The following is a 26,011-nucleotide window of genomic DNA, read 5'->3' on the forward strand; positions in this document are numbered from 1 at the left end:
ACAGCCAGGAGAAGGAACACATTTCTATAAAAGTTATAGAGCTGTCAAGGGGACACCAAATGCTACCCTCTTATGGCTGTTATGTTTTATCTATAAAGCTTGGATACTGTGTTACTATGGTGATTTAATACTATGTTTTAAAGGGGGATTATATGATTAATTTTAACAAGGTTGAGAACTGAAGATGTGTGAGAAACAGGATTCTAGCTCACATAATTAAAGTGATTGGGGGAAATGTGGGCCTCATTGGGGGAGGAGAAAAATCTGTATTAAAATATTTAAAGCAACAGGTCAGGATGATTCTAAGTTACGAATAAGGTCACACTTTTATGAAATACTATTATGTGGTTTTACAAAATATGACTGTTTGTTATTTTAATTCAGGGTTTGATTTCACATCCACAGTGTTTACAAAGAAGCATCCTAGAAGGAAAGGATATTGATAGGACTGAATGAGAAGAAAAGACCCAGGAGCTCTAGGAAAAGAACAGAGAACAAACACAGCTTGGTTGGTGAGTTGAGTGTCATTAATTTTCCTATTATCTTTTCACTAACATTAAAAATGCTGAAAATGCTTTTAGCTACCTCATAGGCTCAAAGAAAGATTCATTACTCATTTACTTGGTTCAAATCCCAACTCAATCACACTTGCTAACTGAGACTTAATTTAGCAAGTTACTTAACCTCTAAGTACCTCAGTTTCTTCACCTGGAATAACAATGAGAAACTACCACCCAACCCAAAGGATGTTTGGGGAACCAATGAAATAAGCATTTAGTGTAAAGGCCAGTCCAGAGTAAGGATAATTAATAAAAGAGATGCAAGCTGTTAAGTTACCATCTGAATGAAAACTAACATTCATATTAAAACTATGCATTTGCTTAGAATCTTCCTGAGTCAGCTTTGTAGTACTTGTGAGTAGATAAAGGAAAGCTGCCTTTCTTTCTCTTGTCTGTTGCCTCTTTGCAGTAAAGGGCAGACCTCCAGATGACAACGTGAGCTGTTCATGCCTGCATTAAAGTGAACAAGATTCCCCCGGCCACAGAGGCTCAGTTGGTTGGAACATCATCCCAGGCGCCGAAAGGTCGCTGGTTCGATTCCTAGTCGAGCACATGCCTCCGTTGCCGGTTCGATCTCCGAGTGGGGCACCTCTGAAAGCAGCAGATTGGTGTTTCTCTCTCTGTCTCTCTAAGTGTGTCCTCAGGTAAGGATAAAAAAAACAATAATAAAATGAATAAGATTCTTTTTGGTGTGCTACACCTTAGAAGGAGGCACTTATTCGCAGTTGAGTCACATTTTTTTTAATTCCTACTAGGGTGAAATACAAGTCATTAAAAGCCCCTAACCATTAAACACAAAAATATTTTTCCTTGGAGAATTCTGAATAAAAGTCAGACAAAGGCAGTCAAACAGAGGTTAACTTGAAGGTTCTGAATCCCTGCAGAATGTGTCATTCCTACAATGAGACTACTCACTTTTTCTCCATAAAAATGACTTTGAGAAAAGGGTCTGCTTCCTTAAAGGCTGCAGTTCCTATGTTTGCCTCTGGATCAGAATCCACAGGAATCAGATTTCAGGATAGTTAAAACTGGGAGGAACCAAAGAAGCCATCTCATCCAATTCTCTTGTTTCGTAGCTGGGAAAACTGAGGCTCAGGATTATTTTGGGGGCTTTGTTTGTTTTTACAAAGTAATCAGGACTAAAACAAAAATCCAAGCCAAATTCTGCTTCAAAGTCTTTTCCATTCCTCCTCACTGCACTAAGCACAATGAAAACTCTCCCCCAGAAGCTTTCAGCTCAGTTGGAGGAACTTGGATACATAAGAAAGTCAGATAGTTGTCTCACCAAACAGCCTATACTTCCCACTAAGCAGTATTTTGAGTATTTCCAAAACTGAGCCCAGAAAACAGGGCCAAGACCATCCTTAGCTGTGCTTCCCATGCCTAGATGAATATGGAAAAGGCAGAAAAGCAATGACTATCTGAACCACAAACTTGAACCCTCATGATGCCTTGTAAATGTCTGTTGGCTATTCAAGTCCCCTCTTGCAACCTTTTGTTTAACCTTGAGGTTGTTTACAGGTTCAGTGCATAAAGGGCATGAAGCATGTGGCTAGGACAGTTTGCAATCTTTCCGTGAGAAATGGGATTTTCCATATCAGCCTCACGTTAGTTTGTCATCTTATTGAGCAACTAACTACCATCCTGACCACTGCAACAAATACTGGATATACAACATCCATCCCACTGTGGCACTTCCTGTCCAGTTGGAGAGGAATAATAAACAAGTGTACCACAGAGCACACAGCTTGTCACAGTGTTGCATGAAACCAAAGAAGGAACAAGGACAGAAGATGAAAGTGAAGGGAAGGCCCTACTGTACTGAGATAATGTGGTCAGAGAGAGCATCTCAGTGATGACAATAATACCAACCTGAAAGATGAGCTGAGCAGCCAATCCAGAAGCAGCAGACTGGGTGTTTCAGGCAGAGAAAAGAACTGTGCAAAGATTCTCGGGCTAGAAAGAGCTAGGCATGTTCAAGAAACTAAAAGGACACCAGTAGAGCAAATAATAATCATTTTTTTAGAGTGACCAGAGATCTCAACAACGTCATTTCAGTACTCCTCTCCACCAAGAGCTTCAAGTTCAGTGTAGGGGAGAACTAATTTAGGATTGAAAACAAGACTATCTGCTTCTTCCCCAGCTCTGTAATTACATGGTAATGACCATAAGCAAGTCATTCCACCTCTACCGATCTTGGCTTCCCTGCTGTAAGAGGGGATGCTTGAACCAAATGAATTTCAGCTTTAGAATCCTGTGGTCTGATTCTCACACATATTCAAGGCCTCTGGTAGCCAGAGCCCAAGCTATCACAGTACACGACGTCACTCTCTCCCTAGCAGGCCCATCTGCTCTGGCTGAACAATCCTTAGGCTCACTCATGGTTTCTCCTCTGCTTTGCTCTTCAGTGCATATGGGGTGTTAGGCTCTCCCTTCCACTTACCCCTTCTTGTCCTTCCTGCAGACTCAACACAAGTCTCCCCCACTATAAGCAGCTCTCTCCATCTCAGTCTTCCCTAACTGCACTATCCTTTTGGATAGATACGGCTAAATGTGTCTTTCTAATACTTCCTGAACTAGACTAAGAAACACACGAAGGGCAGAGCTCCAAGTCTGATACCATTTCCTTATCACCCAGCATAAGGCTACACATTCAGAACCTTCCTTTCCTCTTCTGTAAAAGAGATAGCACCATCACCTACCTCCTAAAGTTGCTGGGAAGAATAAATGAGGTTTAATGTGAAAATGTCCAGCATGTTGACTAGAATCAATTAGGAACTCAAATACTAATTTCTTTCTTTGTCTTTCTCTACACACACACACACACACACACACACACACACACACACACACACACACACACACACGGTGACTGGTCTTCTCACAAGGTATTCTGCTGAAAAATGTATTCTTTTGGGAGATGAACATCCAGGTTGTGCTAGCTGCCTAAGAGGACCTGGGGCAAGTCACAATTTCTTTACAGCTTAGATTTTGTTCAAATGAAGATAAACAGTACTTGTTCTCATCTCTTATGATAGGGGGATAAAATAATATGATACATGAGGAAGCACTTTCTTTTGAAGAGCTACTGGCATTATTATTTTTCATAAGTCCTTGTTTCAGAAAGAAAAATCTTAAAACAAAACAAGAGACAGCAAGATGTCAATGTTAAAGGGTGATTTGATGATGACTGAAAATCCCACTCTTGATATAGACTAGAAATGTCAGAAAGTTGTATTCCTGTTCCTTGGGGTAGAAAAGCACAGATACCAAAAAGATTAGGTAGCTTTCTTTTTTTAACATAATCACCTAGGGCATTACTCATCTCTCATGCTGACATTTTCGAAGTCAAACAATATCGTAAATATATCTAAGGGGCTTTTTGGGCCTCAGAGTCTGGGCATATCCATTTGTCAGTGTTAACTGCAAACTAATAAAAAAAAGTGACATTAAAATCTTTGTATTTACTAGTATTGTAAACAAACTTCATGATTATTCTCTTCTGCATTAAAGTATGCCAAGGTTAGATGCAGGTAAAAAAGAAGATAAAAATATGCTCTCCAAAATAAAGTGGGTTTTGTATCAATAAAAGTTATCAACACAAGAAAGAACCACTATACATGGCGAGGATGACAAGGATTAAAATATATCCATAGAAGAACAATTCTGTCCCAAATCATTTTGTGAAAAAATATGGGAATCATGATTAGAAGAGAGAAATTTGGAGAGAAGCATATTAGAAGAAAAATATTTTTCTAACAACAGCAACAAAAGGCATCAGACTTTGGTGGCAAAAAATATTTTAGGACTAAAATTTAAGCTCCTGTTTTTCTTCCATTTCACAATGTAATCACCCAGACAGGTGGGTAAGTAGAGCTGTATGGTGTGATGAGAGAGGGGGGAGAGGGAGGGAGACAGCGCACATTGGGGGAGATTTCATCTCTTTGCAAATTTCTTCTAATGTTAGTTTACAAAGTCAATTAAGGAATACCTATCCAAAACAGATCATCACTCTAACAAGCAATCATGTAAAAATGTATTCTCTTATTTTTCTGTGTTAACCACATTTTAAAAACATTTCAGGTTTATTAATTTGTATAAATATGCCCTTGCCATAATTTGTAATACATTTTATAAGTGACTGGAGGAGATTTCATGCATCGCTAATTCATACATATAAATGTGAAGTTTGCATTAAACGTCTCTAAACAAAACCTTGCTTGCTATTTTTAGAAGGAGTAGGATAAAGAAGAGATAAGAGGACTCCCATTACAAAGACAGACCCTCTTAAAATTAAGGCTATTCTGTTTTGAGCATCAACCTGCTACTAAAACAGTCCTGGTACCATGGTTTAAAAAGGCCCAAGTCTGGAAATACTACAGTGGTTGATTGGCTTAAAAAATGACACATGAGAACCAGGGAAAACAGTGATTATAAGTGGTTGGCATCATTCCAGAGCTGCTTTTTAGAACTCTTTTTGCTTCCTAGTGCTCTTTTAAACTCCTTTGGCTACTAGTTCCCACCTCACACCATTTTTAGGTTTATGCCAAATAAACAAGGACACTGCTACTACAAAGTGCAGACAAGACCCAAGCAGCAAACTACCCAGATGTACTCTAGGTCACCCAAGTCTTTCAAGGACTGCCTTATTTGGCAATAGTGAAACACAGGATAGAACCTTCCTGAAGATGGGCACATTTTATAACGTATTATGGCACTTATTACTTATAATGATATTTACAAAAACCTATCACTAAAAGTGAAATTTTTAAGATGTAACATTTGTATAGTCTCATACTTCAATTTTGCATTAAGAGAAAATCACAAACAGCAATCAAGTGGACAAGTGATTGCAAAAAATGCTTAAACTATAATGAAAACATAATAGACATTGCTTGAAAATAAGATTAAGATGATTGTTTTGTTATTTTTAAAATTTGTATAAATATGTTGTTAATAAATTACAGTATTATAAGAGGAAAAAGCTCTTTTAAAATTGTTTTTAATAAGCCATTTAAAAATAAGCTTCTTTTTAAAATAAGCTATTAACGATGGCTCATTTTTTAAAAACCCTTAGATTTGTTTTAATTATCTTCAAGCTCTAATATTCATACCTCTCCAAGAAATAGTTTGTCATAATGCATATGCTAAAGAAATGTTTAGATAATTTTGGGTTTTTTTAGTCTAAAAATCTATAGGAAATGCTGATTTCCTTAGAGATATCATTCTTAGCCCACCTAAACAAAATTCAAGACTATATCTAGCAGCATATCTTTTAAATAGCAGAACACATTTTAAAAAGATAGGCCTATGACGATTTAAATTTTATCTTGAAGTCTAAGAAAAACAGTCTATATAATACTCATAAGGCCATGGAGTCACATAATATTACTTAATATTACTTGGTAAAGTAAAATATATTCATATTTAAATAAAAATTAAAACCCAACCATTCTTAATCATAGTTTGAGTCTGATAACCAAAATCAAAAGTTTAATGTCATGCAAACTACATTTCACAAACTAACTAATGCAAAGCTCTAGGCTTTAAACTTTTTGACAGTGTCAATAAAATCCCCAGGAAAGGAGACTACTGCAACTTTCCTTGAAACACAGGCATTTTAAATCATGGTTAGCAGACAGAATGTTAAGAATGGTATGGTTTTTATTTTCCATAGCAGGTTTATTGACACTTTTTCTCTAGTAAAGTTTGAAAATCTGACACTACCTGTCCACATAGAAGGGGAAACAAAACTTGGTCAAAGTCTGTAGAACTTCCTGTGGAGAGAAAAAGAGATAATTTATACATCCAATGGGACCAATAAATCTAACATTAACCATGGCACACAATCTAGCAACTTTACCCTAAAGAAAGAGGAGACAGATGAAGAAATATGGGCTTTATCAATTACATGGGAGGAGTACCAGGCAGTCAATCATGAGAAATAATAAACATGATCAAACTTCATTAAAAATGAAAAATTAATCAAGAATCACACATGGGCAAGCAGCAGGAGTCATGCAGGAAAGCTCTGAAGGGAGGGAGGCGATTGGGTTGCTGAGTGTTAACACCCCTCCAGGGACCATCTCCAGCCTGACCATATGGATCAGAGTGAATAACACCAAGCCACATGGGTTTGGCCTGGCAGGGCCGCTGTTGCTGGCACTGTTTTTTTGCCTGTTACCTAGGAACAGAGGGGGCTGGGATTAGACAACGCTTCCCAACATCAATAGGCCAAAGCACAAGCAGAATAGAAAGCCAACTTGAAGATAATTGTCTCTGAACATTGTCAACTACCTTTTTTAGAGTGTAAAACTTCATTTTATTACTTTATAAAGAAGTTGTGATTTCTGGCATAAATTTATTTTGTAGCCAAACTGTAACAATTTTAAGTATGTACTATTTTTAGTTAAATGCCATCATAATTGGACACACTTACCTGCTTGTAATTTGTGAAAATTCAAAGCAAACTACTAGTTTAAATATCTTTTAATAAATATGTAGGTACATAAAACCAAGCATGTTATTCAAGGGAAGTATACAAAAAGGGAAAAACACAGAGTAACATTTCAAAGACTTACTTACAAAAGAGAAGCTTCTTATATTAAGAAAAGCACATTACTGTATGAGACACAATACACAGTAGGGTGTGTGACTTTTCCCAATGGACACATTTCATCTACATAGCATCTATACACATAACTAAACATATATACAAGTTATTATTACTTCCTTCATAGAATTTCCTCTAGCTTATCTTAATTTAACTGCAAACTTAGCCCACAGTTGGTGCTTAAGTTCACTGACCAATGTTATAAATTTTAAAAAGTATTTCTTTCATGCATTTGATTTGCTTTTTAACTATTCAAAATCCCAACTTCGAGACAAAAAGAAGAACATAATTTTCAGTCATTGAGAAGCTGGTTCAAATTAAAACGAACTTGCCCATTGCAAATCCTAATCCAAGTGATAAATTAAAGGTCAGTTTACAAATGTAGCATTTTTCTAACAATAATAATGAATTATCAATGCTAACTGGATTGATGCTTCTCGCTTCATTTAGCTTTAAAACGAGTTCTATCATTCAAGAAATAAACCACATCAATCTAATAACCCACTCAATGAAGCAGAAAGCACATTGACTTGCTCTGCCAGAGCATATTCCACCTACATAATTCAATTGAGCATATCCTATTTTTTAATATCGTGGACTGGGACTATATACATCACAGCACTGTTAAGGCATGTCATGAAATAGTAAAGGAATAGGAAACAAAAAATGAAAAAAGTGGATTCTAAGAGGCATTGTTGATAATTAGTTAATTTCATAATGTGGCATGCAAATGTTCTTATGTATTGTTTTAAACTCATATTAAAATAAATGGCTATTGCTAATAGAGAATCAGAGGAACAAGAGCAATTTCTCAATGCATGTTATTATCAGGCAAATATCGGAAAAGAAGTCATATAAAACATTCATTTTAATGTCTGCAGTTTCAATTATAAAATAAACTATAACCTACATACACATGATTTATATGCAAAAAATATCCTCACATAATTCCTTTCACTTCAGGTTTCAAACACCACAGAACATCTCTTGACTTCAATACATGTGCCAAGCATTCTTTAAAACTCAGTACTAATGCTCCCTCATTGCCAAGATCAGCTACAAAGACAGTTATCCTTTACTCCTCAAAAGTTACAGGTGCAGAAGGGCTTCTCTACTCTATGCTGGAGTTGAGCTGCCAAAAGGCCTCAAGATTTTTGAAAGAAAGGACCCCCATGGCTACGAGAAGGTATTGTGTTCCTCAGCAGAGTCAAAAGAATCTAATATACGCAACTTATTACTCAGTACAATATAGAAACTACTTATCACTTTCTAATGTCAAGAGTAATAACCAACCGTGAACTTGTCTATCAGATAACATTAGAACAAATATCAAAACACCAAATGTAGGCCGAGTATAACCTACCTCCAAAAAACTTTGTTTTACCCAAGAAAGCAGTGATAAGTCTAATTAAGCAGTGGGGCAGAGGGAGGGGAGGAAGGAAGGGAATATAGGCAAACGTAGGCACATGTTTGTGCATTACAATATGTTTCTTCATGTTTGTGATATTACAAGAGCTTGATATTCCAATTTAAGTCAAACAAGACGGCGGTGTGCTGTCAGAGGAGAAAACAAAAATGAGCATCTACTCTGGTTAGGCATATCACACGTTATCTCAATCAAAATTGAAAAATCTACTTCTTGGTTTAGGAAGGGAAGACAGGAAGAGGGAGGAAATAACAAGCAATGTTTCTTGTAAATAAAAACTGCTGAAATAAATTTTTTAATGCTTTTGGTTTTCCTATATATAACATTTAATTACCTTATTCTCTTTTCCAAAAGAAAACACAGTTACTTGGATATGAAAAGTACCACTCTCCAAAAGAGAGGACTTTAAAACCCTGATTTAAATGTATTTTGAGCATTATATTTAGAGCAGAGTGTCCTTCAGCATTAATTTTACTGGGAAAAACAGTCATTAACCAGTTATTCCAACCCCTCTTTCTCTCTAGAACCAGTGTCTTTGGCTAGGGTAATTTCTTTGCAGATGGTAATTTTCCTGTTTTCTCCCCACTTTCTCTAGGCTACACAACTCTTTCAGAGGACCTCAACTACTGCTACATAAATCGGATCTTCGAGATGCAGTGCAGCTGATGAAATGTAAATGACCTCATTGCTAAGGCTGGGGGTGGGGAAGATGGTGTCAGCTCTCCAGATCAATTCCCAAGTTTATATTTTCACAAATCTTTTTATGTACAGTTTGATTTTTTAACATTTTAATGAGCAAAAAAAAAGTGAATCTATAGTAGCCAGTCACCACAGTTAAAGTGCAGGGCATGAACCAGATCCCAGGAGGAAACCAGTCCACCATGTCACCACTGGCTTTAGGACATTCGCCACCTGGTTCCATGTCCCCAGGTTCCAACTCTTTTCATAATCAAAACACTGCTGACATTATAAACCCCAGAAGGGTTTCTAAAATCCCTCCCAATCAATATATCCAACACATAACTTATTGGAGGCAACACTGAGCTCATTGATTAAGGTGAGTTCAGTAGCAAAGTTTTCAAAATAAATGAGACAAGAAAACAGCAACCAACCCCTTTGTGTCACCAGACAATTTATGAAATAGGCAATTTCCAAAAGGGCTTTTCTTCCAAACAAAATTTCCAATACCTCAAGAGGGAAGAGGGAAGAGCAGAAGGGGTTGGGGGGAAGTGGATGACAGGCAGTCGCACAAACCTTTCAGTGATGCATATATTAAACAGCAGACTGCACAGTGTAGTAGAAAAGCAACAACATCTACAAAGCTCTGCCCACAAGGAGATACTGAGCTTCAGACTATGAATCAAAATATGCAATTAACACACCTAACACTGGATTCACTTGCAAATGAAAATCAGAAATGAACTCAAGATTCAACTCTATCTTTTTATGATTCATTTCACCCAATTTGAATTCTCAACCAGTCAGAAAGCCCAACGAGGGAATTTACCCCAATCTGGAAAAAGTAGATTGTGTTATGCTGAAACTGGACCATTTCTCTTAAAAACCTGGGGAATCTTTAATATGTATATTTTTCATCATAGAATCCTATTTGGAAGCAAAACTTCGAAGACTGAACTCGATGTAGTTGACTGGAATTATCAGTAACAAGAAGGCTAACCCAATTCACTCTGAATTTGGGGTGCAGGGTAGAGAGAGTAAAAGAGATCCTGCAACAGCCATCAGTTCAGATGTCAAACACTGTTTTCGTTGCTTCATTGAAATCCATAAATAAAAATTAGTTGTATTTGGCAGCTGAAAACAACTGCCAGACACAGACATACACACCCCGCAAATAAATGCCATCTGAAAGACAAAAGCACAGGCTGATTATAATGTCCACTGGGGTTACAGAATGTTGGGAGATGAGGCATGTTCTCAATAGTTCAAAAGGAAAAAGAAAATATGTGCAGGAAAACATTTAAATAAAGAAAAGAGAGAGCATGAATAAATGAATGGATTTTCAAATATGTAAAGCTACAATCAGCCTCTTTGTAGCCTGCTGAAAGCTATATAGCAGTGGATAATTTACCTTTGTCCAAAAAGAGAGTGAAGAAGAGAGAGGCGGGAGACAGTGGGAGAACATTTCCTGAGTTTCCTACATCTAATTTATTTGTTCATTTCAAAATGTAGATGTGTGATGAAAAGATCAGTGGAGCTCAAATTCCTAAAATACTCTATTTCTATGCTTAGACATTTTTAATAGCATGAGGGAAGTGCTGACCCTCTAAGTCCTGCAATTGAGATCAGTGCAACTGACTTGAAAGAAAAGCCTCTGATTGATGATCTTAAAACTCAAGTTGAAAGTTAAAAACAGAACACACACAAAATCCAAACATACAAAAAGCTAACAAAATTTCAACTTTAAGCCATTTCAAGTTAAAACCAGGGATTCCAAGTGAAAGCTACCAGAGGTTTTAATGCTTATGATTAAGAAGGGTAAAACAGAATGGTAAGTTCTTAGAAGTTTAATTAGTACCAAGTTCAAGAATGTTGATCAGAAATTTCTTACTAAATATGAAAACAGGAAATATAATTTTTCTCCTTCCCTATATATGCCTAATTAAATCCAAGATCTATACATAGTTACAACCAAACTTTTATTTTTTTTTTTTTTCAGTGAAAAAAAAAGCTTTGAATAAGGGATTTTACAAAAAGGCCTTTCTTTCAATACCCGAACATAAAAGCTGGGTCAAATTTCTAACAACTCTGCTCAAATGCTAGAGTCTGCTTTCTCTCTTTGGCATATTTCAATATTTACTCCCAGTTTACTTTTTATAACTTTAGTTAATTTTGAGTCTTGCACACATTTAATTATGCTAATTTGTATAATACCTAATATGCACAAAGGTAAAATACAATAAAATATAGGAAGTCATCATATTCTATAGCATGTATCACAAAAACTTTGTATCTAAATTATTAAGTACATAGGTAGAAAACAGAAGAGCCACCTCTAAAAGTACTTTTATGTGTAAATCTTCATGACTTTTTGAAATCCAAAGGAAACATATTTTTTCTTTAAAAAGATATGTTCAAAAAAATAATCTTATAAAAAATTTTAATTTAACAAAGCCATCACATCCTTTTTATCCTTTTCTTTCTTCAAAAAAAGCTACTTTAAAATATTCACAAATTAAATATCATATAAAATCCTTTATTCTAAGATTTCATTTTATTAACTTTAAACCTTACAGCAAAAGGGTTGAAAATGAGAGTTATATTTATAAGGTCAATAGTAAACACCAATAAATTTCTTGACACTTGTTTCAAACACTTCCAAAACAACAAACAAATGCTTTGGTTAGAATTTCTTACAATTAGCATTTGATGCCATCAGTAACAGAATTAATTGGACTTATTATTATTACTCTAAAATATTTTGCCTTATTTATTTCCTTAAACATTTTTCTACACATTTATGTTATCAATATCTAAAAGGAAGGAAGGCTGGGGAAAGTGGGGGAGGAGGCCATAAGTCAGTACATACCAAAGGAATAGGGTCCCAACGGTAAAACTGCAAACATGGTTTCACTGAAGAAGCAACTTGCCCTCAGGAAGACAGTATTTAAAAAAGAAAAAAAAAGAGCACTGATAGAAATAGTGTTTTATAAGCATATTAAAAAGCTGTCAGCTTTTAAATATTTTAAATGCACACAAAAATGTGCACAGATGGGCAACTTTTCTGCTCACATTAATCTAAATTTTTTTTTTCATTATCAAGCTCAAAGTCCTTGAATTTTTTAAACTTAATTGTGCCTCTATTTCTTAGAATTCACACCCCAAGGCCAAAGCTTTCCTGCCACCAGTCGTTCAAATCTGACTTGGACATTACACAGGAGGAGGCTCCAAGCCTCCCTGAGGTCTCACTCCTTTTACAACACACGAAAAAGCAGTCGATAATGGGCCCGTGTTGAATTCACTGCTCTCCACGTCTCCTCCTGGGACACAAGCCTAGCAGATGTGATAAAAACTGTGTCAGAGAAGTGGCTCTAGTTTGTGCCTTAATGACAACTTAAACCTCTAAACCAATACAACCAAAGGACTAACAGAACTGGCTGTTGCCTCTCTCTCCTGCCAATCTTCTAATATCTCTGAACTAAATTAGCACCTCTACATACAACATCCCCTGCCACCCCACAAAATCCATTCTAATTTTAAAAGATAAATGAATTCAGCAAATGTGTTGGGAGAGAGAGAGAGAGAGAGAGAGAGAGAGAGAGAGAGAGAGAGAGAGAGAGAGAGGAGAGAGGAGAGAGAGTGTGGCCCCCGACTGTCCTATAATTAAGCCCTAACACCACATATTTCATGTAGTTTATATTTTCTCAAGGTATGACTGTGCATTCAGCTGCCTAAAAGAACTGCCTGGTATATATTCCCTCTAATCATCGCCCCAGTAAACATGTTAATACGTACAAATGGTAGAGTTACCGTTTCCAAAAAGTGCCTAAAGGCATAAAAAATTATTTTTAAATATGTCCAACCATGGAAAAGAAAAGTAATTATTCTGAGTTATTGAAACATTCTAATTATTAAAATTTATACAGAATTTTTTAAATGGTGGGGGGTTCTACTTTTAACTTGTAAGAACTCTTTGTCTTATCTAATAATATGGTACCAAAAAATAGATTTAAATATGTACTTCTGATAACATTTTCTAAATTCTATAATTCAGTCTTCAGATGATAGGCCCTTTCACCCAGTATCTTGAAAGCCTATTCAGGCACAATTGCATACCCACTTAATCAGCAATCATTGTTCTGGGATACAGGACTTTGTTGTCAAGACAAGCACCAAAACCTTAAAAAAAATTTTTCAGAACTGGCATAAGAAAAAAGTGATCTTTGTCAGACAAGGACAAATTTATGCAAATCTTTTATAAACATTCACAAACATTTATTTAGCTTTTGAAATGTTGGCCTCATTTGAGAGCATGAAAATGAGGGGGAAGTAGGAAAACGCAAAGGACAGCTTAGGAGCTGGCACGCTACATAAATATTCAGAAGGAAGATTATAGGATTCATGTTAGGCTGTCTTAGGCTTCTCCAAAGTCCACACAGAATAGCAAAGAACAAAACTAACGAGAAGTACAGCAGATGTTAGACAATGCATCAGCCTCTTTTCCTCTCTCACTTGGCTATACTTGGACGCTTTTATATTTTCTTTCAATATGGTTAGGTCATTCAAGGATTCTCCTATAGACTCTGTATTGTGGCTACAGATCTATAAGCTGGAGGTCTGTCAGCTTTCCAAAAGTTTCCAATGAAAAGGCATTATGCAAATTCTACCTCTCTTACCCTCTTTCAGGAGGGGAAAAAAAGCCTCCAGTATGCAGTCATCGGAGTATTGGAAGCCCCAGCCTTCATTTCTGTATAGCTGTGTTTGCCTCAGGGCCACGCTGCTTGTTTTGACAGTGGATCCCCCTAGATAGTTGGGATTAGTCGAGCTTGTTTAGATAAACTTGAAATCAAGGCCTTCTCTAGGTAGACAGCTAGATGTAGCTACCGAGTTTCCAGCTGCCTCCTCCTTTCATCCCCAAACAACTGGAGATTCACTGTAGCTCTCACAGCCACAGGCTATGTCACATACATAAGTACAAAATTAAAGGCTGCTAAAAGAAGCCTTTGTAAGTCTTAGTGCTAAAATAAGGAATCTGTACTGCTTGGTTTATACAAATTATTCAGGCACTACCAGTATGGAATTGAAATCATCAGTTAACAAGGCATATTAATCAAGGTTCCCAGCTTCTTTGGATAGACAGGATCATAGTTTGATAATATACCTAACCTTCTGCTTCTTAGCTCTTGAATGAGAGAGTAAGCGTTTACAATGTTGAAAGGGAAATAATAGGCTTTATTTACCCAGTGGCAGGGGATGTCAGACATCGCCAACAAACACTGTGAGCAGAATATGAAAATCAGAATGTAAATATCAAATCTACTTTTGAGAGAGAATTATTTAACAATGGATTAGACAGGACCTCACTCAACAGTCATCTGTAATTACAGAACTATTTCACATCAACTTTTATTTCCTACAACTTGCAGATTCTGATAAAATGATATCAGGAAGATTCAAGAACTGATGAAATTTATATTCACAACAGATTGATGACATCTCATTACAAAGAAAGAAGGCAGATGATATGAAACACTATTGAAATAAAAAAAATTATACAATTCAAATAGTTTTCTAAACCTAACATTCAAGGATTTTACAACCTTTACAACTAGAAAATGTTTCTTCAGAGGACAAACAAAATGCCAACAAGGAAAATAATTCAATTCCACATATGTGTTTTATTCTACTTTACATAGCCTGCTTCAACATATAGCTGCTAGTGTTTACCTGAGGCTGCCTGAGATGAACTAAAAACAATGGCACTGGAACAGGTTTAAACATTTTTTATGAGATACCAGACATTACAGAAGGCCTTCTACCCCTCTGACCAAACTGTCAGTCACACAAGACAGTTTCAATCAGTCAAGTTCATTTATCACCAACAAACATGTGTTCTCATAATTCAACAGCTAAGTCACTATTTAAAAGAAAAGCCCTAAGACATGCAAGGCAGTCAGGAACTACAGTCATCAATTTGAGGTTTTCCTATGAAATCTCTGGTTCATTTCATGTACAACTTACAAACTAAAGAAGGAGTCAGCAAACTTTTTCTCTAAAGGGCCAGATAGTAAATATTTTAGGCTTTGCAGGACACTTATGGTCTCTGTCACAGCTTCTTCTGTTTTTTGTTGTTGTTGTTGTTTTGTTTTTATAACTCTTCAAAAAGGTAAAAGCTTTCCTAGCTGGAAGGCCACACAAAAGCCAGCCCCAGGCAGGATTTGGCCAGCTGGCACAGTTTGCCAGCCCTGATCTAGAGTGTCAAGGAGCATGGTCATATAACACAATCCAAACAAACTCAGCAACCCCAACACTCAAATTTAGAAATACCTGAAGGGTTAAATGCCAGTCGTGTTGGTTCTCTGGTGATCCAACAATTCACACATGATTTTTGACAAATGGCCAAGTATCTCCTGCACACAAACATGCTCTCTCTTTTTTCAAAGAAAATATTTAAAATACAAAGAATTAAAAATAAAACATTTGGCCAAAACCGGTTTGGCTCAGTGGATAGAGCGTCGGCCTGCGGACTGAAGGATCCCAGGTTCGATTCCGGTCAAGGGCATGTACCTTGGTTGCGGGCACATCCTCAGTGGGAGGTGTGCAGGAGGCAGCTGATCGATGTTTCTCTCTCATCGATGTTTCTAGCTCTCTATCCCTCTCCCTTCCTCTCTGTGAAATATCAATAAAATATATTTTAAAAAAAATTTTTAAAAATAAAACATTTGTACAATTCAGAATTCACAACGGTTTTGTGGCATGGATTCTTCAGAGAAACAATCCTTCTTATATAAATAGTTTCACCACAGAAAACTATTGAAGTTTGTGTAATATAATATTAGTTATGTCAAAAGATTACCAGTTATACCTATAAAAATTATGTATATAATTTAAAGAATCTAATTATCTTATATACTTATTCTGATTCAGTCTTTATTTTGTATTTCATATATCAATGGTCATCTGCTCTCTGTAGGGGGTTAAGTGCCAAGTGGAAGGGGACTGACAAAGAAGCTAATATATGTCGCATCCTATGCCAGAAGTTTACATGTGCTCAATAGCTTTATGTAGATATAATCACCCTCCTATTCATGAACCGAAACTTGAAAGCTGAGTAAAATTAGTTACAGGTAGAATGGTAAAATAACTTGCCTAACTGGAAGTAGAGCAATGGAAAAGCTAGATTCGTGGTGCTGTGCACCAAGTTCATCTGTCCTCAGAGCTCATGCTCTTCCCACAATCCTCAGCTTGCTACTTTGTTAATGACAAGTAAGATATTCAAGAGAGATTCTCATACTTTGACCCTGTTTGATCAGGATTCTGTCTCCAGAGTTACAAATACTCATTGAGCTAAAACTGTGCAGTGGTAGTCCTCCATGCTAAATGAAGCTTCCCAATTGCAGCAGTGGAGTGAAAAATGTATGTTGTGTCAAAGCTCTTAGGGTAACCTTACATGCCAGCTTGCCTAGCACTTCCTGGTTATGCTCATTATCTCTGTGTAATCGTGGTGCTGTGCCCCATCTCACTCTTGAAAGTGCCCTGGATTGGATACTGCCTATGATCATCAGAGTCTTAGAGAAAGGAAAAACCCTGGCTTGTCTGGAAGATACTGAAAGAGCTGCTCCATTTGCCTGGTGATGGAAAGTGGGGGGTGGTCTTAGGAGAGTTAGTTTTTATCACTTGACTCCAGGCTCTTTATCTACATTAAAGACTTATTTACATTCTATGAGTTTATGCAATACCAGACATTATCAACTACATGGAAGCAGCAAAGTCCTTTCTTTGCTCCGTTTTCCTCATGCTATGTAAAAAAAACACACACACAAAAAAAAAAACACAAAATAAACCCACACACTTATTATACTAGACTAATTCAGGTATTATGTACACATCATGCCAACTTCTCATAATTCTAAAAAATTAGTAATACTTTCTTGTTTTACATATTTTTTAAAAACTGAGGCTGAAAAAGTAAAGTCTTTGACCAAAGTGACATTTCCAAGGCCAAATTTCATAAAACATGGGGATACCTGACTTCTACTTTTCTTTGGGCCAAACATACCCCCAAAAAAAGGCACTTAAAATTTTTAGGGTGAATGATATTTGTTAAGAAATAAGTGAGATGTGAATAATGAAAAGTACTTTAGCCATTAAATCTGTTTATTATAACAAAGAACATTTTAAAAATTCAGACATACTTCTTAATTTACCAGGGGTTTAGCTCTCCAGGAAAGATAAGCATCTGGCAGGCTGGAAGAGTTCTCTGATAAAAATGCTGTTCTCAATAATTTATAATTTACACTCCTAAAAGTAGATGTTACTAAAGAGGCATCATGTTTGAAATACATCCAAATACAAGAATCTCAAATGCCACTGGTTAAGCCTCTACTAGGTAGGATGGGATTTAATAAATATATGTTTTCATTTGTCCTACCTCATTCAAATTCTGAGACCAAAAATCACGGTGTGAACACTATTCAGTCATCCTGTATAATAAAAGGGTAATATGCAAATCGGTCAGATGGTGGAACAACCGGTCGCTATGATGTGCACTGACCACCAGGGGGCAGACGCTAAACACAGGAGCTGCCCCCTGGTTGTTAGTGTGCTCCCACAGGGGGAGCGCCGTTCAGCCAGAATCTGGGCTGACCGCTGGTGAGTGCAGCGGCAGTGATGGGAGCCTCTCCTGCCTGCCTCTGCGGCACTAAGCTGTCAGTTGGACATCCCCCGAGGGCTCCTGGACTGCGAAAGGGCACAGGCCAGGCTGAGGGACCCCCCTACAGTGCACAAATGTCATGCACCGGGCCTCTGATTTATTATAATACATCAAATACTTAGTTTACTAACACCCATGTACAGTACCAGGTCTTAGAGATGTAGACATGAAGTAAGGCAAGAATCCCTGACTTCCTGCCTGGGGGGAGGAAGAGAATATGTAAACAAGTATGTGCAATAAAGTGTTGTAGGTGTTCTGATAGAAGTCAAGGGAAAAGAAAGGTACTGCCAGGTCTACCCAAGTGATGTGAAAGACTCCTCAGAAGTGGTGATAGTTGAGCTGACTTTTGAGAAATGAGTAAAGTTGTTATTTACTAGACAAGCAGGCTAGATAACAATATTCTAGGGATAAGAGTAATGTGAAACAAATAACATGTTTTATAAGGTTGATATGTAAGTAAATGATCTTTGATAAGTTCAATTTTCTTTAAAACGTCTTAATTCTTTTATGAATACAGTACCCTTTCATTTCTACCTACCTGCTCTACACACACACACACACACACACACACACACACACACACACACACTCTAAGCCACAGTCTGGGCTTGTGTTATATCACATTTGAAATATGAAACTGACCAAAGTTAGACAGTTTCTAATTATGGTAGCCAGAGAAATCTTAACACTAATGCATGTAAGTATTTTTAACATGAAAGCTAACATAACACAAAGTACTATATGCAACCAAAAGGACTAATTTACAAAGACATGGGATCTGTTACTAAATTTCTGAGGTTTTGAACTTGGAAAGTCTCAATATACAGTTTTCAAAACTGAAATAAAATGAAAGTAATTAGTTATTTGAAACCCCCCTTCATCACCCTTTAAATAGTTTCCATATTTTCAGTATATTTGAGAACAAAAATATTCAGGCACTATTTCTGATTCTCACTCTTCATCTTCACTTGGTAAGTACTCCCCCTTACCTTTGTGACTTCTCTAAATTTTTCTCTGAAACAGTATAGGCTTACAAAGGAAAGGTTTTCCAGAATTCTTCCTAGTGTCAGTCTGAAATTCTAGAAGTAAAGATTATCACACATAACCCTAATACCTAACAAAACCAGGTTACCCTGCTAGCTTAAATCTACCCCTAAAAATAGTAGGCACTATATAATTATTGGTTATTATTAGGTACCAGATATTATTCTGAGCAGCCTGCGCATTTCAAATCACTTAACCCTCACAACAATCCTCTGAGGTCTTCACTATGGTTATTTCTAAGTTACAGGTGAGGAAATGAAATCCCAAAGAGGTAAACCCCAGTAAATGACAGAGGTGGGATTCAAACCCAAGCAGTCTGCCTCCAAAGTCCATGCTCTTAATCACCACTGTCATACCTCTGTACTCTCCTTTCTGGAATCTGAACTCCTTAAGCAACCATGTCTGCATATTACACACTTCATATTCATAATTATTCATTGGTCCCTGATTTATCCTGGTTGCTAAGAAGAACCTCTAACACTGACTACAGTCATTCCTATAGCTGAACAATTCACAGATCGACAGACAAACAATACAATGTAAGGAGCCAAGGTTCCAAGTGCTCTCCAAATGCTGAGGAGAGAGTGACTAATTCAGAAAGAGCAAGTTTTACAGAGGAAGTGATACAAGCAAGGCATTTAATGCTGAACTGAACCAAAGCATACTGTAGGGTAGGTAGGATGAGGAATGCATTTCAACTGTTAAAACAACAGGAGCAAAAATATAGAGGTGGGAAAGAACAAACTATGCTGAGAAATGGTGAGCCGTTCTATGTCTGGCTATAAAGGAAAATGGTAGAAAATCAGGCTAAAGGTTGGATCAAGGTCAGACTGTGATAGGCCTTAAATCCAAGTTAAGAAATTTGGAGTAAATATTGAGAGAGCAAAAAAACCTTGATCAAGAACTTTGACTAAAGAGACATGATTTGAATCAGGTTTTAGCAAGATATCTCTGGCCACCTTCTGCCTCAAGTTTAAGAAGATTAAAATCATGCCAAGCATATTCTCTGACCACAATACTTTGAAATTAGAAATTAACTGTAAAAAGGAAGCATAAAACCCACAAATAAGTGGGGATTAAACAACATACTACTAAAAAATGACTGAGTCAAAGAAGAAATAAAAGGTGAGGTCAAAAGAAATATATGAGAATGACTATATAACATCAAAACTTCTGGGATGCAATAAAAGCAGTAATAAGAGGGAAATTTATATCATTACAGGCCTATCTCAAGAAACAAGAAAAATCTCAAACAAATAATCCAACATTACATCTCACAGAACTAGAAGAAATACAAAAGCAGCCCAAAGTCAGAGGAAATAAAATAATAAAAATTAGAGCAGAATTGAGTGAAATAGAGAACAAAAAGACTATACAAAAAATTAATACACTAAAGAGCTGGTTCTTTGAAAAGATTAATAAAATTGACAAACCCCTGGCTAGATTCACTAAGGAAAAAAGAGAAAAGACTTGTATAAACAAAATCAGAAATGAAAGAGAAGTTAGCACAGATATCACAGAAATACAAAGGATCACACTAGAATACTGTGAAAGACTATACGTCACTAAATTCAATAACCTAGAAGAAATAAATAAGTTCCTAAAAATCTATAACCTTCTTAGACTGAATCATGAAGAACTGGAAAAACTAAATAGACTGATCAACAGTGAGGAAATTGAAACAACCATCAAAAACCTCCCGAAAAAATGAAAGTCCAGGACCAGATGGCTTCATTAGTGAATTCTACCAAACATTCAAAGACGATTTGATAACGATCCTTCTCAAACCCTTCCAAAAAATTAAAGAAGAGGCAATACTTCCTAACACATTTTATGAGGCCAACATAACCCTGATATCAAAACCCGGCAAAAACACAAAAAAATAAAAAGTACAGATCAATATCTCTAATGAATACAGATTAAAAATCCTAAACAAAATACTAGTAAATAGAATACAACAATAGATTAAAAAAAATAATATATCAAAATCAAGTAGGGTTTATTCCAGGGATACAAGGATGGTTCAACATACATAAATTGATCATTGTAATATACCACATTAACAAAATTAAATGATAAAAATCATATGAATTTATCAATAGATGCAGAAAATGCATAAGTTACAACATCCATTTATGATTAAAATTCTCAATAAAATGGCTATAGAAGGAAGGTATCTCAGCATAATAAAGGCTGTAGATGACAAAACTTCAGCTAATATCATACGCAATAGTGAAAAACTGAAAGCTTTTCCTCTAAAATCAGGAAGAAGACAAGTCTTATTCAACACTAGTGGCCCAGTGCACATTGAAAGGAAATTAATTAGAAGAAATATTTTAATATCACTATTCGCCCTTTCTCTATAATAGAAGTGTCAACCACATTCATGATCAACAATGACAGATGGAAACACATGCATGCAATTGGCGCAAGAGCTTTATATGTATCACGCATGTGTGAGTCAACTTAGCCTTTTATATATATAGAATAAACTTGCTTAATTAGACCTCCTTTCTGATTTAGCTAAACTTTTTCCAGCCCAGTGAAGCACCTCAACTTCTCTTTCAGGTAATTGTCAGCAACACAGCAGTAAATATCAACACGAAGCAGATTATTATTATAGATCATGCAGGGAAGAACAAAGGGTAAAATATTTAACTGCAGCAGTGTTTGACTATATTCCGTGCAGTGAGAAAACCTGAAGTCATTTTCAAGGTCCACCATTTCTTACTTCTTTTCAGTCGGGTCAAGTTTCTAAGTTTTCTAAATCTCCGTTTTAGAAAGGATTCCACTGAGTCTCCTATCTACCTACTCCAGGACTTCTGTGAGGATCAAATGAGATGAGCACAGGAAAATGTTTCACAGACATTTGGTTACAGTGTAAAATATTTCCACCTGGCTATAAAGCAAGTTGTGTTCCTGGGCTGAAGAAACTGCAAGGAGGCTAGTCACTAGGGAGAGGAAGTTGGGTGTTGATATGTGATGTCATTACCTAGTGCCCATAGCCACTGTTTCCAGGCTGAGCTGGGCTGTGGGCCTCATTTTGCACCGTGGGGTCTTGGCAGTGTCAGCTGCGATTTGGTGGGGTGTCGCCCCGGAGTGGTGGCGGGCATATGTCCCACTTGGGGGAAGCCGAGTGTTGCTTTGTGGGCACCAGGTCCATGGTGCCGTTTATTGTTAAATGGCCTGTCGCTAGGGAGAGGAAGCCAGGCGTTGCTACGTGACGTCACTGCCCGGCACCCACAGCCACCTGGGCTGGGCTGTGGGCTGCATTTTGCACCATGGGTCTCAGCAGCGTCGGCTGTGATTTGGTGGGTTGTTGCTCCAGGGTGGTGGTGGGGCCTGTGTCCCACCTGGGGGAAGCTGAGTGTCACTTTGTGGGTGCCAGGACCGTGGTGGTGTTTCTCTGTAAATGGCCAGTGTGCATCATGGTAGCTCCTGCATTGAGCGTCTGCCCCCTGGTGGTCAGTGCGTGTCATAGTGACCAGTCAGACAGACACTTAGCATATTAGCTTTTTATATATATAGATAGTACTGTAAGCAATCAGGCAAGAGAAAGAAATAAATGGCTTTCAAATTGGGAAGGAAGAAGTGTCACTTTTTGCAGATGGCATGATTCTTTATACAGAAAACCCTACAGACTCCACCAAAAAACTATTCGAAACAATAAACAAATACAATAAAGTTGCAGGATATAAAAGCAATGTACAAAAATCCACTGCATTTCTATATACTAACAATGAAATTTCAGAAAAAATGGAAAAAAAACCACAAACAACAATTTATTTTGCAATTGTAATTTTAAGAATAAAATGCCTAGGAATAAAGTTAACAAAGGATGTGAACATCCTATATATTAAAAACTATAAATCAGTATTAAAAGAGATTAAAAAAGACACAATGAAATGGAAAGATATTCTGTGTTCATGGATTGGAAGAATCAACATAGTTAAAATGTTCATATTACCCAAAGCAATATATAGATTTAATACAATCCCCATCAAAATCCCAATGACATTTTTAAAAGAAATAGAACAAAAAATCATCATTATTTGTTATGGAACCATAAAAGACCCCAAATAGCCAGAGCAATCCCCAGAAAAAACTTCAAATTATACCACAGAGCAACAATAATCAAAACAGCATGGTATTGACAGAAAAGCAGACACAAGACCAATGGAACAGAATTGAGAGCCCAGAAATAAAACCATGGGTATATGGGCAAAAATTTTTTGATGAAGGAGCCAAAAACATACAATGGAGAAAAAAAAAAAAAAAAAGCCTCTTCAATAATGGTGCTGGGGAAATTGGAAAGCCACATACAAAAGAATAAAACTAGACAACAGTTTGTCCCATGTATAAAAATTAACTCAAAATGGATCAAAGACCCAAATTAAAGATCTGAAACAATAAAGTACATAGAAGAAAACATAGGTACTAAAATTATGGACCTTAGTTGTAGAGAACATTTTATGAATTTGATCCCAAAGGCAAGGGAAGTAAAGGCAAAAATAAATGAATGGGACTATATCAATCTAAAACGCTTCTGCACAACAAAGAAATTGACAACAAAACAAAAAGGCAACCAACTAAATGGGAAAAGATATTTTACAAATAACAACTCTGACAAAGGGTTAATATCCAAAATATATAAACTCATACAACTCAATATTAACCAAACAATCTAACTAAAAAATGGGCAGAGGCCCTGGCCAATATGGCTCAGTTGGTTAGAGCGTCATCCCATACACTGAGAGATAGTGGGTTCAATTCCTGATCAGGGTATGCCCCCAGTTGGGGCACATGCAGGAGGCAACCAATCAATGTTTCTCTCTCACCTCTCTCTACCTCCCCCCTCTAAAATCAATTTTTAAAAAAATTTAATGAGCAAATACAAATAGCCAACAAATATATGAAAAGATGCTCAACTTCACTACCTATTAGAGAAATGCAAATCAAAACCACAATGAGATACCACTCCACACCTGTTAGAACAGCTGTTATCAACAAGACAAGTAAAAGTAAGTGTTGGAGATGTTGTGGAGAAAAAGAAACCCCACTAATGGTGGGAATGTAAACTGGTACAGTCATTATGGAAAACAGTATAAAGGTTCTGCAAAAAATTAATAGAATTACCATATGACCCAGCATTCCCTCTTCTGGTATCTACTGGAAAAATCTGAAAACATTTATTTGCAAAGATATATGCACCCCTATGTTCACTGCAGCATTATTCACGGTGACCAAGACATGGAAACAATTAAAGTGTCCTTCAATAGATGACTAGATAAAGAAGACACGGCACATATATACAATGGAATATTATTCAGCCATAAGAAAAGGTGAAATACTGCCAATTGTGACAACACAGATGAAACTTGAGAATATTAAGCTAAGAAAAATAAGTCAGAAAAAGTTAAGAACCATATAGTTTCACTCACATATGGGATATAAAATTGAAAGTAACAAATGAACAAACAAGAAAAACAAACAAAAACTCATAGACACAGACAATAGTATGGTGGCTAGCAAAGGGAAGGGGTGTGGGAGTAGTAAAAGGATAAAGATGACCAAACATATGGTGATGAAAGATTATCTGACTTTGGGTGGTGGGCACATAATACAATATACAGATCATGTATACACTTAACCAATGTCACCCCAATACATTTAATTTTTAAAAATTAAATATAAATCCTATATAATAAAAGCCTAACATGCAAATTGGCCGAACAGCGTAACGACGAGTGGAACAACCAGTCACTATGACGCACACTGACCACCAGGGGGCAGACACTCAATGCAGAAGCTGCCCCCAGCCCCCAGGCCAGCCAAGGTGGGTACCAGTAGCCCCCCCCCCCCCCCGCTCCGATCGCCCTGCAGGTCACCCCACAGAGGGAGGCAACCGGCTGTGGTAGCGGTGGGGGATGGGGCCGGCCAGCGAGTGGGGCCCCCTATCACCCTGCCAGTTACCTCCTTCAGAGGGAGGCGAGCGGCAGCGGGGGATGGGGCCGGCAAGTGGGGGGCACCAGGCCAGCCAATGCAGGTGCCAGCAGGGGCCCCCCGATTGCCCCGCTGGTTGCCCCACAGATCGGCCCTGATCGCCAACCAGGCCTAGGGACCCTACCTGTGCACGAATTTCGTGCACCAGGCCTCTAGGAATATATAAATAAATAAGCCAGTCCAACCCCATTCCATTTTTAAATTTACCCTTTTCTGGAAATGGGGCGGCGGGGGGGGGGGGGGGGGGCGGATTCAGGCTATAGATATAACAGAATAGCTTCTCTTATACACGAAATGGTGTTTTATGTATGTTTTTCCCAAACACTTTAAAAAGCACTGACCTAACATTTGTCCAATTTTATAAATTCGACTTGTAATAGCAAGGGGGAAAATAAGAGGTAACACGTGACACATTATTTTTTAGTATTTTTTTAACCATCCATGAGCCTATAACTTGAAAAACATTTAAACACACCAATCATCAAAAACAGGACACTTTTAAACATATACAGAGAAGCACATGTTTAATCTGAGATGCATTTATACATCTGTAATCTATCAATGAATCTTTTCGAAATCTGTAATGTGGTCCATCAAAATGGCTACATTTGGTAGCAATTGCGGAGACCGGCATACTACTTGAAGAAAGCTGATTCAGCAGGGTGCTCTGTGGCTAGTATGTTAAGCAAACACCTCCCAGGTTTTAGGGTCTGAAAAGATTCAGAGCTTATATCTGTGGATGAGAAAATTACATTTCTACCTATAATCCCAGACTGCCAAATTACTAAGAAATATGGAAATGACCTTTTGGAACAAGAAGTTGAAAAAACAATGCATCAACAGTGCCTCTTAGAAAAGCACACATCTGAAATGAACCTGAAAGATTATCTTCTCTAAGGGCAGTTCCAAGACTTTTCACTTGCGTTTCTCTGAACCATTCTTACTAACGCTACTAACTTCTATGGTTTCACACC

The 26,011-nt window shown here is 37.1% G+C and overlaps 1 protein-coding gene across 2 annotated transcripts in view; it reads right to left on the reverse strand.

The window, feature by feature from the left end:
* The window catches only part of DENND1A (DENN domain containing 1A), a 479,039-nt gene that overhangs the window by 329,605 nt on the left and 123,423 nt on the right, over positions 1-26,011 (reverse strand). For both annotated transcript variants that reach the window (XM_080668038.1, XM_080668037.1), the window contains exon 4: positions 6,288-6,337. In XM_080668038.1, coding sequence (XP_080524164.1) covers positions 6,288-6,337 — 50 coding nt within the window. The remainder of the gene's footprint in view (positions 1-6,287; positions 6,338-26,011) is intronic.

Source organism: Plecotus auritus (genome assembly GCF_963455305.1).
Source record: "Plecotus auritus genome assembly, chromosome: 5".
In the NCBI taxonomy this organism is placed as follows: domain Eukaryota; kingdom Metazoa; phylum Chordata; class Mammalia; order Chiroptera; family Vespertilionidae; genus Plecotus; species Plecotus auritus.